This window comes from Schistocerca piceifrons, chromosome 1 (genome assembly GCF_021461385.2).
Source record: "Schistocerca piceifrons isolate TAMUIC-IGC-003096 chromosome 1, iqSchPice1.1, whole genome shotgun sequence".
Taxonomy (NCBI): Eukaryota; Metazoa; Arthropoda; class Insecta; order Orthoptera; family Acrididae; genus Schistocerca; species Schistocerca piceifrons.
Genome location: NC_060138.1, coordinates 457,902,171 through 457,918,127, shown reverse-complemented (window position 1 = coordinate 457,918,127; position 15,957 = coordinate 457,902,171). Strand labels below are relative to the sequence as shown.

Genomic DNA, 15,957 nt, shown 5'->3' with positions numbered 1-15,957 from the left:
GCCAGGAAGGTCACCTTGTGCGCGACTGCGCATATGATCGGAAGAAGGAAAATAACAGTTGACGGTGTCGGAAGGAGGATACAAACACGCGGGTTGTGATTTCCAAGCGTTTTCGCTGAATAGTCGGAGTTGCGGGCACCCAGTTGCCTTTCGTATGCACCCAGCTGAATCACAAACCCGTCTGTGCTCCTAGATTCGAGTAGTGCCATATCAGCAGTGGACTATGAGTGGTTTTCGGAATATCGTACATTATGTCTCTTGCGTACCCTGTGTAAGTCGTCTTGGGTTTGTGGCTCAGTCAACGCACAAAAGTTAGAGATAGTAGGGGAGTATGTGGCTAGTGTGGGTATGTGAAATTTTACTTGGCCGTTTCGGTTTTTGGTGGTCAAGAAATTGACTGTGGATTTACGTCTCGGCTGTGATGTTATGGATGAGGCCGGGTTAGTGTTGGATGGCCAAGAACGTGTTCTTTTTTTTAAATTTCGGCCTGAGGAGCGCATTACTCTTTATTCACGCCGGGTGTCAGTTCTAGTGTGTTCCATTAGTGGCAGCACAGAGAACTATGATATGAGTCATCTTCATAATCAGCAGATGGAGTCCCTCTTGCAGGTTTTAAAGTGTTTTCCAGAAGTGTTGACCAACAAGTTAGGAATGACAAGCCAAATAGAGTATAGGATTAGGCTGAAGGATGACATACCAGATCGACAACCTCCGTATCGGTTGTCAACCCTAAAGATGAAGAGTTTGCGTGAGTTAATAGAGGGCATGCTAAGGGAAGGGGTTATAAGACCTTCGACCTCTCCATATGCATCTTCCATGTTCTTGGTCTCTAAGCCTAATAAGGGAGAATTTCGACCTGTAGTTGATTACCACCTGGTCAACAAGAAGATAATTGTGGAGTCGCTTCCCCTGCCAGACATCCACAATTGTCTCATGTGGTTTTCTGGGGCAAGGTACTTTACCGTTTTGAACCTCAATCAGGCGTAATACAAATCCCACTTGCTGATGATGCCAAGCACATAATCGCCTTCTGCACCTATTGGAATCTTTTTGAATTCAATCGGGTGCAATTTGGATTGTCGACTGTAGCAGCCATTATGTCCCAGTTGTTGGACAATGTGCTTGGAGATCTCAAATTTAAGTGCTTCTGTAACTACCTGGATGACGTTGTGGTTTATAGTCATACTTTCCACGAACAACTGGAACTTTTGGAGATGGTATTGCGTCGATTGAGGGGGGCGCACTTACTGTTAAGCCGTCCAAGGTCACCTTGGCTTGTACTCAGATTTCCTTCTTGGGGCACCTGGTCTCTGGTGATGGTGTTCACATTGACTAAGAGCGACCTAAAGGTTTGCAACGGTTTCTTCCACCAGTTAATAAGAAGGGAGTGGCACGATTCATGGGGACGGCTAACTATTTTCGTAAGTTCGTGCCGAAGTTTGCTCGGTTGGCTTCTCCTTTGAACGAACTGAGTAAGAGGGGGGCAAAATTTATTTGGGATGACAGTCGTCGGGCTTCATTCGAGGCTATTAAGTGGGCCTTGAGTAACCCTCCTGTGTTAGCCATCCCCAGTTTCGATCTGCCATTTATTGTGCAGACTGATGCCTCTACTTGTGGGGTTGTGGCAGTGCTGCTACAAGGATAAGAGGGAGAGTGGGAACTGGTAGCTTAAGCCTCCAGGAGATTGTTCTCTGCAGAGGCCAAATATTCTGTGTACGAATGAGAGGCCTTGGCAGTACTTTTCGCACGGGAAAAGTTTAAATTTTATTTGGAACACCGCGAGTTTTTGCTCGAAATGGATAATCAGGTCCCTAGCTGGGTGCTGGCCCACTCACGTAAGACTGGTTTGATAGTCAGGTGGGCTACTGGGATATCTGCCTTCCATTTTAACGTAAAGCATATAAGGGGAACCAATAACCAGGTGGCAGATGCCTTAAGTCGCATGTTCGAGAGTGAGGGTGAGCCTCAGGTGGCAGGCCAGTTCAGGAGGCCGAAGTAGGCGCTATTTGATCGGAGGTCCAGGAATTATTTGGGGACTGTGGTCAGAGACACGAAGGTGATCCATGTATTAGGAAAAAATGTTCAAATGTGTGTGAAATCCTATGGGACTTAACTGCTAAGGTCATCAGTCCCTAAGCTTACACACTAATTAACCTAAATTATCCTAAGGATAAACACACACATCCATACGTGAGGGAGGACTCGAACCTCCGCCGGGACCAGCCGCACAGTCCATGACTGCAGCGCCTCAGACCGCTCGTATTAGGAAAATTAAAGATGGGATAACTGAGGGTTAGCAGGTAAATGGATATGCCCTATGTAAGGGGTTGGTTTGCTGTCGGGGCCTAGGTGCCAATGGTTTATGCGTATATTTGCCTAGTAAACTGGTACAGCCGGTGTTTTGCTATTTCCACCATACTCCCGTCAGTGCCCACTTAGGTGCGAATAAGACCATTGAAAATAGTAAGAGGCAACTCTTTTGGCCCAGTTTGTATAAAGATTTCCAGCACATGGTTGGCGACTGCGAAATTTGCAAGCAAGTGAAACCAGACTCAGATCCTCCTAGGGGGATAATCCAATCCACTAGAGAAAGTTACCCTATGGACAAGTGGTTCATTGATCACACTGGACCCCTACCTCGTACTCGCCAGGGTAACCGGTATGTGCTGGTGGTAGTCGACGCGTTTTTCATGACTTATTCCAACCAGTAGCGTCACAGCTACGACTACCATCCGTCACTTATTGGGACTTATTTCGATATTTGGATAACGCTCCGGCATTTGTTTCCAAGCATTTCAGGAGGTTTTGAGCAGGCCGTTTCGCATATCACCACAACGCCTTACTATCAAATGGTTTAAATGGCTCTAAGCACTATGGGACTTAGCATCGGAGGTCATGAGTCCCCTAGACTTAGAACTCCTTAAACCTAACTAACCTGAGGACGTCACACACATCCATGCCCGAGGCAGGATTCGAACCTGCGATCATAGCAGCAACGTGGTTCCGAGCTGAAGCGCCTAGAACCGCTCGGCCACAGTGTCCGGCTTCCTTACTATCCCCAGCCTTCGTTTGCAGAACGTGTAAACAGGATTTTAAATGCTGCCCTAATCGCGTTTCACTGCAGTTCTCGCACCAAGTGGGTTATTCACTTGGCTGGCTCAACTTTGCATTTAACACTGCTCAGCATGAGTAGGTAAAGGCACGTCCGCGCTTCCTTGGTCTTAAGGTACCAGGTGAACTCCCCATTGTCCAATTTGTGGTTGATTGGTCGGTCGAAGTGGCCTTGCGGTTCTAGGCGCTGCAGTCTGGAACCGCGAGACCTCTACAGTCGCAGGTTCGAATCCTGCCTCGGGCATTGATGTGTGTGGTGTCCTTAGGTTAGTTAGGTTTAACTAGTTCTAAGTTTTAGGGGACTAATGACCCCAGAAGCTAAGTCCCATAGTGCTCAGAGCCATTTGAACCATTTTTTGTGGTTAATTAACGATCAGCTCCCAGAGGTCATTGATGCTGGTGTTATTCACTGGATTTGGAAGTAGGCGCAGCGTAATATTCAGTGTGCCCATCAGAGGCTATAATAAGGGTAGGAAGGAATTTAATTGCAAACCCGGGGAAAGTATGTTTGTTTGCAACACAGGCATACCTCAGAATGGTGGTGCGGATTATACCAGCAAGTTGGCACCCTTTTTTGGGGCCTTATGAGGCTCTACACGTGGTCAGTCTGGTGAATTATTGTTCAAGCACTTAGAGTCCAGGTGGATGTTGCAGGTTCATGCTAGCCATATTCACCGGAGTTTCCTTTGTGTGGCGAGTTTCTGTTTTAGTGAGGGAGAGTGAGTCAGTACGCCTTGCTATTTAATTTTTTTTGTTTTTTTGAAACCACCTGCCTTCTCAGTACTCACTGCGATGTCAGTATCGAGACCGGATTGTAGTCTCTGGTCGCTGCATATCTTTGAAGAGTTTTGGCTGTCCGCGCTCCGCGAGGCGACAGAACGAGGAAGCAGGGGGTTGCTGGCAGTTGGCTCTTGACTTTCGTGAGGAGCCAATCAGGTCAGAGGGCAAGGCCGGTTGGTCGGTGGGCCCTGCTGAAACAGTCGGTTTGGGACAGAATGCTGTGGGCTCGAAGATTCTAGTGTGGACGTCCGGTGTTGTCATGATGGCGATCATCATGTGGTTATTCAAGGGCTGAGAAGTGATTTCTCAGTTCTGCCCTCGGATTCCCAGGAAAAATTATAGCAAGTTTGGTGTATGAGCTGAACATAAGAATTCTAAAAAGGTTCACATTGGTGGCGCGTGTATCAGACTTGTGAGTGGTGTAAGCTTTGCTTCGGTACTGCAGTTTCCAATTAGAACACTGCTTACGAGGAGATCATTGACATCGGCGCTGTCATCTATTTAGCTGCTGTTGAGTAAACGACTGTTTTGGATCGAAGGTGGATCCAAGTGAGGGACTGAATCAGTTCTTGCCTTATTAAGAAACCTAAGTCGGCCCCCAGCGTGTTAAACTGTTATCTACAATTATGAGTAATTGACACTCCGGTAGTGTCCTCAAATGAACTATGGAGGTGCTGTTAAGTGTTGGTAGTAAGGGGAAGATTGATTATGGAGCTTTTCAGTCAGACGCTTAAGAATCGTGTTAATTGCAGTTCACTTCTTGTGGTATTTTACAGTTCTACTTGTCGTGGTGAAATTGCTGATAGTATTTTCATAATTTAGCATGGGACGTCATTCTGTCTTTTGGTGTCGCCCTCCGAAGAGTTTAAAGTCCCAAATATTTTCTTACTGCCTTGTTGAGGTTGCCTTGTAACAGTCGTTGATTTGTCCCTTGTCTACGCCACAGTACTGCTGTTTGGTGTGGTGTGGTATAGTCGAAGTGTTCAGTAGTACCGCATCTGCTCCCTCGCCTGTTTAACATTTGCAAGCCGCATCCACATCAATGTAGCCATCCGGTGTTGCCGAGCGGTTCTAGGCGCTACAGTCTGCAACCGCGTGACCGCTACGGTCGCAGGTTCGAATCCTGCCTCGGGCATGGATGTGTGTGATGTCCTTAGGTTAGTTAGGTTTGAGTAGTTTTAGGGGACTGATGACCTTAGAAGTTAAGTCCCATAGTGCTCTGAGCCATTTGAACCACAGCAATGTATAATCCAATATGCAACTTGTGTAAGTCGGTTGCGCCCTATTAACGTTTTGTACATCATGGAATATCTTTCCCATGTTGTATGTTATCCTGAAGGAGAGCATGGTGCACCACAGTGCATGACTATGACGAAATCAAAAGATACGTATTGTGTGTTTCTTTTAAAGGATGTAACCACTGAGCTCAACATTGGATTTGTGTTTTTTTAATTTTGAAAGGAAAAGAAGTACATACCTGGTTAATTATAACATATATGCTTAATTATTTGTCATAATTCGTTGAGTGTAGTATTCATCACATGTAGAGGGGTTAATGGTGTAAAATGTTTAAAAGGAAGGAAAACATTTTGTAATATGGTGCGCATCGCAGAGGCTATGAGGTTTGAGTTTACGTTGATAGTAATCAGATTTTATTTTATTTAAGTTGTTGTTTTAATTAAAATTTTGTGATCAATATTTTTTGCCTTTAGAGATCACGTGTGATATCTAGGTAAATTTTGGTATTGCCATGTGGCATTAGAATCTTTTATTTAACTTTGCATTATGCAATTTGTATTTTTTTCCTTTGTGTAAGATGGGATTTTAAGTTTTAAGCATTGTTAATTGATTTTGAGAGCTGTTCTTTGAAAAAAAAAACTTATTAGAGGAATGGTGCCTGCCTGTACTCCCCGCAACCTGAAGGAGAGCATGGTGCACCACAGTGCATGACCATGACGAAATCAAAAGATACGTATTGTGTGTTTCTTTTAAAGGATGTAACCACTGAGCTCAACATTTGATTTGTGTTTTTTTATTTATTTTGAAAGGAAAAGAGGTACATACCTGGTTAATTATAACATATATGCTTAATTATTTGTCATAATTCGTTGAGTGTAGTATTCATCACATTAAGAGGGGTTAATGGTGTAAAATGTCCGTTTTCTCCGGTATCTATCCCAGCTAACGCCTTGGGGGGGGGGGGGGGGGGGATGTCTATGTTGTTTATACAGCAAACACAATATGACAATACAAGAGAATGAACAAGTAGCTAGTTTCAAAGTGTGGGGAGGTGACCAAGGTAAAACTGAAGAAGCAGAATTTGTTACAGAAAAAGGGAGTAAAGAACCAAATATTAAAGTGGACCAGTGTGCTGACCACATGCTCTTCCATATCCACATCCGGTGACGCCTGAGACCTGAGGACGACACAGTGGCCGATCGGTACTTTGGGCCTTCAAGGCCTATTCAGACGGTGTTTTATTGTTGATAGTTCTTTCTTATACCTCCTTTACTTCAGAGTGAACACAAACGACTGTGCATCAATGAACGAGAATTCTCTGTGGTGTAAACACCAGGAGCGAAGCGCAAACGGCATTTGGTCATACGCGGTTCTCATTCACAGTTCTGTGCTGGAGATTCGCTTGTTGTCGGCTTTTCAGGGTAACATCAAAGGACGTTCGCCTCATCTCCACTTCGATGTACTAGCAGTACGAAAAGATTGCGCCTGTTTTCTCATCTACGAGTTCTGATCAACAAACATTCTGAATTTAACACGTTTCTTGTAGTGGCCATTTTCGCAGTAGCTGTAAATTCTGAATTTTTTCACAGATGTTCATTACTCCATTTAAATGTTTACATTATCTTTTTCAAAGCACTCCCCTCCTACTTCAATGCACTTTTTATAGCGTCTCTATTAGTCTTTGAACACGTGATGCAAGCCATTCGTTTTCAGATCCATGCTAATCGTCTCACTTTTCTCGAGCACCGCTTCAGAGTTCTCAAATCAAATGCCCCACATCTTTGCGTTCAGAGATGCGAATAAAAAAAAGCACAGGGTACAAGATCGGGGCTATAAGGCGGATGTCTGAACTGCATGACTTGATTTATGATGTGAGGTCGTGCATTGTCATGATGAAGTCGCTACCCAGTCCGAGGAAGTTCTGACCATTTCCTTGCAATGTTCTTCTTCAGTTTAGTTAACAGTAGTGTAAGTGAGAACTGCGTGCTGGTAAATCATTCCATGACAGTCAAAATATGTGACTGCCGTCACTTTCCCTACAGATGAAACAACTTTCGCTTTTTTTGGTGTTGGAAAACCTGTAGATTCCTACACTGTGTTGCTTCGTTTTCTGTCAGGATCATAAGGATACAGCCATGAGTCATCAACGGTGCTCATCAATTCCAGAAACACATCCCCTCCACCAGTAAAGAGATGCAGTACCTCACGTCTTGTCTTCATTCGCACAGCCTTTTGTTCTGGAGTCAACAGTTGTGGCATCCAACAGCAGGCTCAAACATAGGTCGTATAGAGATGATCATGCATAATCGTAGACACTACCGACGAAATTCTCAACCCTCACGGACAACCAAAGCAGAAGCCGAAGCACCAGGCCCATCTTGCTTAACTCAAACAAGTCGGCCTCCGTTGAAGTCCTTGAACCACCTAAACACTGTTGGAGAAGGTACTACATCTTCACCGTACGCTTCCTGCAGCTTTTCATTAATTTTCAGTGGCTGCATATTTAAACACATTGCGACGTGCTGCTGCTCTCACTTCACCTCCATTGTTTGTCACGCAAAATTCAAGTAGTGTCTTCAAAATAGATCATTTCTACCAACCTACCGATACGAGAGTGCTGCTGCCTATGGACATTATACTTAAAAACCCGCTGTTTTCAAATATTCATGGTACACGTAGGAAACTATCAAGGAAGCTACAGAAAAAAATCAATTTCACTCTTTGTTGCTCAGCCCTCGCACTATTGTGGTTGTTGACATAAGTTATGTTTACGGTGGAGTAGACCGAGAGAATCTAATGTTGCTGATAGAAAATATACGTGCTTCTGGGATCGAAGAGGTCCACAGCATAAATGCCAAAGGAAAAGAAAATGCCGAAGCACTTAAAGGTCCTACTGGGGACGTGAGAAGGGCAAGAAATTCGTTAGATGGTTGCATCAGGCGAGAATGGAATGAATAAGCACAAGCTTCATAATTATTCGTAATAAAAAGAAAATGCACAATAAATTTCCGTGAAAGTAAACGAGTACGAATATGCATCTACAGTGTATCCATAGTTAAAGTCCAAGTTTCAAAACACTTGAAAGAGAATCACTGCTCGGAATGACGCCAAATCTGAACAGCATTACACCCAGCAAGATGGCGCAGTGGTTAGCACGCTGGACTCACATTCGGGAGGACGATGGTTCAAACTCGGGTGCGGCCATCCTGATTTAGGTTTTCCGTGATTTCCTTCAATCGCTGCAGGTAAATGCCGGGTTGGTTCCTTTGACAAAGGACACGGCCGATTTCTTTCCCCATCCGTCTCTAATCATAACTTGTGCTCCGTCTCTAATGACTTCGTTGTCAACGGGACGTTAAAAACTAATCTCGTCGTCCTCCTCCTTGAACAACATATTATTGACACATGGTGTAACTCCATGGAACAAAATAACGAAAATTTTACGAACAGGTGGCAATGCAAGCCTCTTTACTTGAATGAAGTCGGGTACAAATGAATCGGAATATGAAGGCTGTGGATTGATTTGCACTTTATGTCATCCGTGCTGTTCTGTCCACATGACTGCACAATTTCTACAGTCAATAGCTGTGGCACTGTTAGTTAGGTAAGCTCATCCGCCGGCCGTGGTGGCCAAGCGGTTAAAGGCGCTACAGTCTGGAACCGCGCGGCCGCTACGGTCGCAGGTTCGAATCCTGCCTCGGGCATGGATGTGTGTGATGTCCTTAGGTTGGTTAGGTTTAGGTAGTTCTAAGTTATAGGGGACTGATGACCTTAGAAGTTAAGTCCCATAGTGCTCAGAGCCATTTGAACCAACCATTTTTAAGCTCATCCACCAAGGCAAGGTCGTACAATATCAGATGAAAAAAAAACGGTTTTTAAATTTTCTGCTGTCAAAAACTGCATAAGAAGCAAAATGATATCAGCTTTTAATAGGCCTGCCTAAAACAGCATAAAAAAATCAACGGTTTTTAATTGTCCTGGTGTCAAATTTCGCATACATGAAAAATGGCAGTGCTTTCTAATTGTGTGACTGGCGCACGACATGTTCAGTGTGTTGTCCACTGTTTTTTACCACAAGTTGGAACCAAGCAACAACATGTTCCACAATAGTTTTGAGTTTCAAGGGCCTACGTTCAGAATGCGTTGCGCAATGCGAGCCTGCAATTCACCTACGTTCTTAATTGCAGCACTGAACGCATTTTTCAGATAACCACGCAGCCAGAAGTTCAAAATGGTTCGAATGGCTCTAAGCTCTATGGGACTTAACAGTTGAGGTCATCAGTTCCCCTAAACCTAGAACTACTTAAACCTGACTAACCTAAGGACATCACACACACCCATGCCCGAGGCAGGATTCGAATCTGCCACCGTAGCAGCCGCGTGGTTCCGGACTGAAGCGCCTAGAACCGCTCGGCCACCGCGGCCAGCGCAGCCAGAAGTCACATCAAATAAGATCAGGACATTTAGACGGCCAGGCTGTAGGAAAATGATGGCTGATAATTCTAGTATTTCCGGAATTCTATTGTAGCAGCCGCTTCACCGGTTGTGCAATGTGCAGAGGAGTGCCATCTTGCATGAAAATGATCCTACGCACGCATTCAAGCTGTTGACAGGTTGGAATGACGTTGGTTCGCGAAAGACTTTCATTGAATTTACCAGCGACGGTACAGGTAACACGACCCACAGGATTCATCTCCTCAAAAAAATACGGCCCTACGACAAACGATGCCGTAATCCTCACCACACCTTTGCAGAATGTTGTGGTACCGGTTTATGTGCATGAGGAATTTCCGTTGCTCATATTCTACAATTGTGCGTATTGCCACATTGCACTCCAGAAGAACCTGTCTTTTGGAATCTTGTACTCAATTTCTCCAGACCCATAACAGACATCGAACCAATGTATTTTCTTGGCACCCTTGAGTGTCCGGAACTTCAGCAGGGCTACTGGGGCACAGTCAGCGTTCTTATAAAGCAGTGCAACCAGCAGCGCGCGCTCCTTCGTGGAGGCAGTCATGATGGGCGTCTGGGACGCAGACTGAGGACTGCCGCGAGTATTGTGGTGTGCACACTTAGACGATTGCAGCATCATTTATTAGTCAACTTTTCATTTTTTCCCCATGACGTTCTCCCTTACGTCAATAATATGTTATTCAAATTTGACGTCATTCTGAGCAGTGGTTCTCTTTCTACAGCGTTTCGAAACTAATTTTAATTACGGACATCCTGTGATATATACCGGGTGATCAAAAAGTCAGTATAAATTTGAAAACTTAATAAACCACGGAATAACGTAGACAGAGAGGTAAAAATTGACACACATGCTTGGAATGACATGGGGTTTCATTAGGAAAAAAAAAAAAAGAAATTTCACACAATGTCCGAGAGATGGCGCCGGACAGCAAAATGTCAGTGACTGCTACCATAATGGGTGAGAGGTACGCCGATATGTTACAGAATCGCATCATCCCCAGCCTGGCTGATAAACACCTACTGGAACGTACGATGTTTATGCAGGATGGCGCTCCACCCCATATTGCTAGACGCGTGAAAGAGCTCTTGCGCGCGTCGTTTGGTGATGATCGTGTGCTCGTCCGCCACTTTCGTCATGCTTGGCCTCCCAGGTCCCCAGACCACAGTCCGTGCGATTATTGGCTTTGGGGTTACCTGAAGTCGCAAGTGTATCGTGATCGACCGACATCTCTAGGGATGCTGAAAGACAAAATCCGACGCCAATGCCTCACCGTAACTCCGGACATGCTTTACAGTGCTGTTCACAACATTATTCCTCGACTACAGCTATTGTTGAGGAATGATGGTGGACATATTGAGCATTTCCTGTAAAGAACATCATCTTTGCTTTGTCTTACTTTGTTATGCTACTTATTGCTGTTCCGATCAGATGAAGCGCCATCTGTCGGACATTTTTGAACTTTTGTATTTTTTTTGTTCTAATAAAACCCCATATCGTTCCAAGCATGTGTGTCAATTTGTACCTCTCTATCTACATTATTCCGTGATTTATTCAGTTTTCAAATTTATACTGACTTTTTGATCACCCGGTACTTTAAAATTAGAAATATACGTAAGACATTACGATTCTCGTTTGTTATTACATGGCTGATGCATGAACGTTATGTCAGAGATTTCCTATTATAAATAAAGTGGTTTATCCTGGATCATGCTACCTGCTCTCTAACAAACTGTATAGCAGATTTTATCAAGTAGCTCATGTGACAGGTCGTATGTATGTATATTTCATATTTCATTAATCGTATCTTCCTCGTAAGTGCTTCAATAAAATTCTTAAAACGCTTCACACATGTCACTACAGACATCGGAAACTGGCTGATATAAAGCAGTTACTGAAATGCGAAACAGTCACTAAAGTAAATTTCTCCGGTTGCTAATAAGCAGCGCGTGAATGCCTTTCTTCAAGATACGTTGGTCGTCGGCAATTAGTGTCCTCCTCAATCTTAACGAGAAGCCAGCAAAAGCGTCAACCAGCACATGTGCTACAATACAGTGTCGAGTCCACTGCCTCCACGCACTTCACGTTTACGTACAAACTGAGACACCAATTTTCTTATTTCCCTACTACAAGATGTACGTTTCTGTTCTCTATCGAGACAATAACGAGTGGCGCACATGCGAATGCCCTGCTCATTGTCTGCGAATGCGCGTTCCCTTGGGTTCACTTGCGATCGCTTCGATGTAAAGGGGCTGTAGAGCCTCATGTTCTTCCACCTAGGCTCGACGGTCGAGTTTACATTGCTTTCTTAGAGAAAGAGGTAACAGCAGAACATCTGCCTTTACCAACATCTACTTCATACACGCTGGAGCTCCTCTTCATTTCAGTACCGCTCATCGGGTTCTAAATAACAGATGCCGTTACAGATAGATCAGAAGAGGTACACAAAATGCCTGCTCTCCACGTTTCCTGGGCCTGACTTACTCATTAAGCAGTGTCCATGTAATCAGGGCAGTAACTTTAGATCGCAAAGCTTGTCTCGAACCACCTTTTCTTTAAAAAAATGAAAAAAAGAAAAGAAAAGTCTATGTCAACTTAAAGGTTGATCACAATGTTTCATTAAACGAGGTCTTAGTGTAAGACGTGTAACTTTGGCTCTGTCAACCAGTCTGCCAGAGCGAACATCTTAACATTGAATTCCAATACAACTTTTTTTACCATTCCGGAAATATTTCTGGATATACCAAGAAAAGGAGGACATTACGGTGAAGCAAAGTTTAACTCAAATGGAGACTGCTTCTTTTATCATAACATATAAACTACCAACAGCTTCTACTGACTTGAAAATATAATATTTCATAAATCCATTTGCGCGGATAAAGGAAGTAAACCGATAGTAACCATAATAAATGCTTTGTCGTCCGAACAGGACACAGCCGGGGCAAAGGCATCACAGGCGCCAAGATGCGAGAAGGCGCCAGTGCCATAGAGACTAGACAGTTGCGCGACTTCCACCAGCGCCACATGCGGCGCTGAGGATGAAGATATCGACTTCGCCTCTGCCAATTACCGGTGGAGTACAATCCGCCAATGACCGGACGACGCCGGACAGAAGCCTATTCGCAAGATAGAAGAATAACTCTCGCCCACTTGGTTGCAGATCATCGTCCAGGGCTGACTTAGGCAGGGAACGTCGTTTAATGTATTCTTAGAATTGAACAGACAGTTGTTTTAATTGCATTTGCTATGTACTGTGAAATATACCTACGATTATTTGCACTCAGCCAGTGAGAGCCTTTCTTTTGTGTTATATTCTAAGCAGTGTTGCAAACTTCATTTTTTCATCTAGTAAGAAAGATAAGTAAACCTTTTAACTCATTTGTGTGACTTTTATCCTAATTTGTTGGAATTCTGTAGAACTTCTCCTATCCTGTCACCTGATCTTGGGGCATAGCTGTGTAATAGTGGCAGGGAGAAATTGAGGAAGAAATTGTCTTAGCCGTGTACTGCACCAGAAGCCGTTTCACGAACCCACATACAGTGATGTGGCCTTTACAAAACTGGCGACGAGGGTTTACAAAAATAAAACTTTGCTAGATACTTTTATTCTAGATACCGTGGTGTAAAGAGGAACAGAATTACTTTTAGATCATTACCTGTTTGACTGTAAAGTATGATACGAAAGAAATACATGAGAAAGAGAACAAGAAATCTTAAATGAAGTTAAACTCTTGGGGCAACCCACCATTAGAAATCTACGTAAGAAAAGACTAGTTACATGAATCTCAGTATGAAAAAGGGGTATAAGAAAACAAGCAGCATTTAAAATTTATTATGAACAAGAGATTATGAAACGAAGAGGTTGTAGCGGCAAAAAATGAAACCTACCTCAGGTGTCGAATGAAACAACAAGTTTACTGTTACCAGACACTGTTTGTTTACGTCCAAGATGCGTTTTGAAGGTTTAAGCCTCCATTTTCTGGTGGTTTTACATTTGTTAGTATGACATATGTGTGTGTTGTGTTACGTTTTCGGGGGAACTTGGGGCACTGTCTCCAGTGGTCAATTTCCTTTCACTGTCGTGACACATCACAAGTAAACTGTTATATTTTGTAAACAAAAATGGCGTTTACAAAATACGACAGTTTACTTGTGATGTGTTGCGACAATGAAAGGAAACTGTGATCACTGGAGACAGTGCCCCAAGTTCCCCCGAAAACGTGACACAACACACACACACACACATATATATATATATATATATATATATATATATATATAATAGTCTAAGTCCAATCCGAAACATAGCATTAATCTGTCATAAAGATCCGAGCCAAAGCTGTATGAGAAACGGCCGGCCACGGTGAAAGAGAGGTTCTAGGCGCTTCAGTCCGGAACCGCGCAACTGCTACGGTCGCAGGTTCTAATCCTGCCTCGGACATGGATGTGTGTGATGTCCTTAGGTTAGTTAGGTTTAAGTAGTTCTAAGTTCTAGGGGACTGATGACCTCAGATGTTAAGTCCCATGTTGCTCAGAGCCTTTTTTTTTTTTTTTTTTAATGAGAAACGCAGTAAGAATGTCTTCGTTTTACCGAGTTCGGAGGAGCGGCCGTTGGCGAGGCCTGGGCAGAGTGCCGTCAGCGCAGCGAGAAGAAGCAGCGGCGCCATCTGCAGACGCAGAGGCGGTTGTGGACTGCTGGGCAGGTGGGAGACCATCGCGAGACTGAGACTGTGCTGCTGAAACGCGAACCCAAAGGTTGCGCCACCCCAGGCACCAGCAGTGGAGCTCGCACGCGAGGACGCGTGCAATATTCACGCCCTCCGAGAAGTCACTAGGCCACCTCGACGCGCGAGGCCACTGCACTTCCCGCGTATTGAGTCTTCCAGATTTCATGTGCGAGGCCGGAATTGGTTTCCGCGTTCGTTTCTCAGAGATCCGTATCGAGTTAAGACATCAGCATTGCAACGAGAATATTCTGAATGCGCTGCGTACTAAACAGATAATGTGCAAACCACTAAAGGTCAGCAGTTCATTTCTTGTAACATTCATCCATTCATAGAGAGAAAGTGTTCTACAGCTACATCCGCACTCCGCAAATCACTATAAAGTGAGTGCTAGCCGGAAAACTTTACTCCAGTTCCTTTCGTGCACTCAACATGGAACAATGGCCACTCACATGACTGACACTGTACCACCATTTACAGGTCTAATTTTTAGAGTTCCGTGCGTCAGTCGGTAAAAACGGAACCCTTATACTTTGTTGTTCATCTGTCTGTCCGCCTTTCTGTCCGACACTTAAAAGGCCTTTTCTCAGGAACAGGTAGACATATCATGTTGAAATTTATGTTACTACTACGATCTACGAAAAAAAAAATTTTTTTTTCATTTGTTATCCTACTTCAGACTTGAAATTAAATCATTCTCGAAAGTCTTGGAATATGAAGAACCAGTATTTTCCCAGTATCAGTGACGATAACAAACACAAATTGTCGAGATTGTCGATTCGCGGCATGTATGTATTGTCCATGCACATAACTGAGTTTGTACAGAACTCTGAGCGCGAGAGCTACTCGCACCTGGCCAATATTATTCTTTGCGGTCTCTATGGGAGCAATGTGCCAGTGCATACCATTGTCAGGGACGGCCCTCAAGGAACACGGAAGATCATACAATGTACCACCAAAAACAAAACAAAAAAACACAAAAAAGAGGAAAGAGAAGATTGGGACTTAACTTATCATCTTAGATGATGCCGACCGTGATGATAGAACTGTTTGGCTGTACATAGGAGTAAATTCTGTGAAGATCTAAATCATTAAAATTACTAAAAGTTTTTTTAAAAAAACAAATAGATACGTCTCATATATCAGCTCCAAGAATCTACTTTAAAGAGAAGATATATATGAAAGCAGAAGATACTAAAATAATACAACAGTTACATTGGGATGGGTCATCACTAAACAAAATAAGCGTGAGCCAGTTACTCGGCAACACACTAAAAGCTTCACCCTAAGAGATTAGCCTGCAATACGGACAACTCACAAATCTTAAAACACATTGGACACTCGTCTCGTCGTCTGCGAAAATGCAGGCCAGACCTTACTCGAATTTACTGCTACCCTCTCGTAGGTATCCAAAGACATGCGTTTAAAGTAGGATGTACAGAAATACATATTCCACAGGATCCACAAACTAGCGGATCTTCTCGGCAGAGCAGAAAGCTGGGGGTAAGAAAAAATTGGCCCATATAGTGACCCATCAGTGCCACTTCAACCGGTCTACGTGAAGGGAGGATCAACACGCTTGGTCAGTTGGTTCAACATACTGTGACTAACCTTTCTTAGCCACTCTGCCTC

The 15,957-nt window shown here is 43.8% G+C and overlaps 1 protein-coding gene across 1 annotated transcript in view; it reads right to left on the bottom strand.

The window, feature by feature from the left end:
- The window catches only part of LOC124735543 (ionotropic receptor 93a), a 295,666-nt gene extending 281,350 nt beyond the window's left edge, over positions 1-14,316 (bottom strand). Inside the window, exon 1 of the mRNA XM_047248570.1 lies at positions 14,193-14,316. Coding sequence (XP_047104526.1) covers positions 14,193-14,316 — 124 coding nt within the window. The remainder of the gene's footprint in view (positions 1-14,192) is intronic.
- Between the last annotated feature and the right edge of the window lie 1,641 nt (positions 14,317-15,957).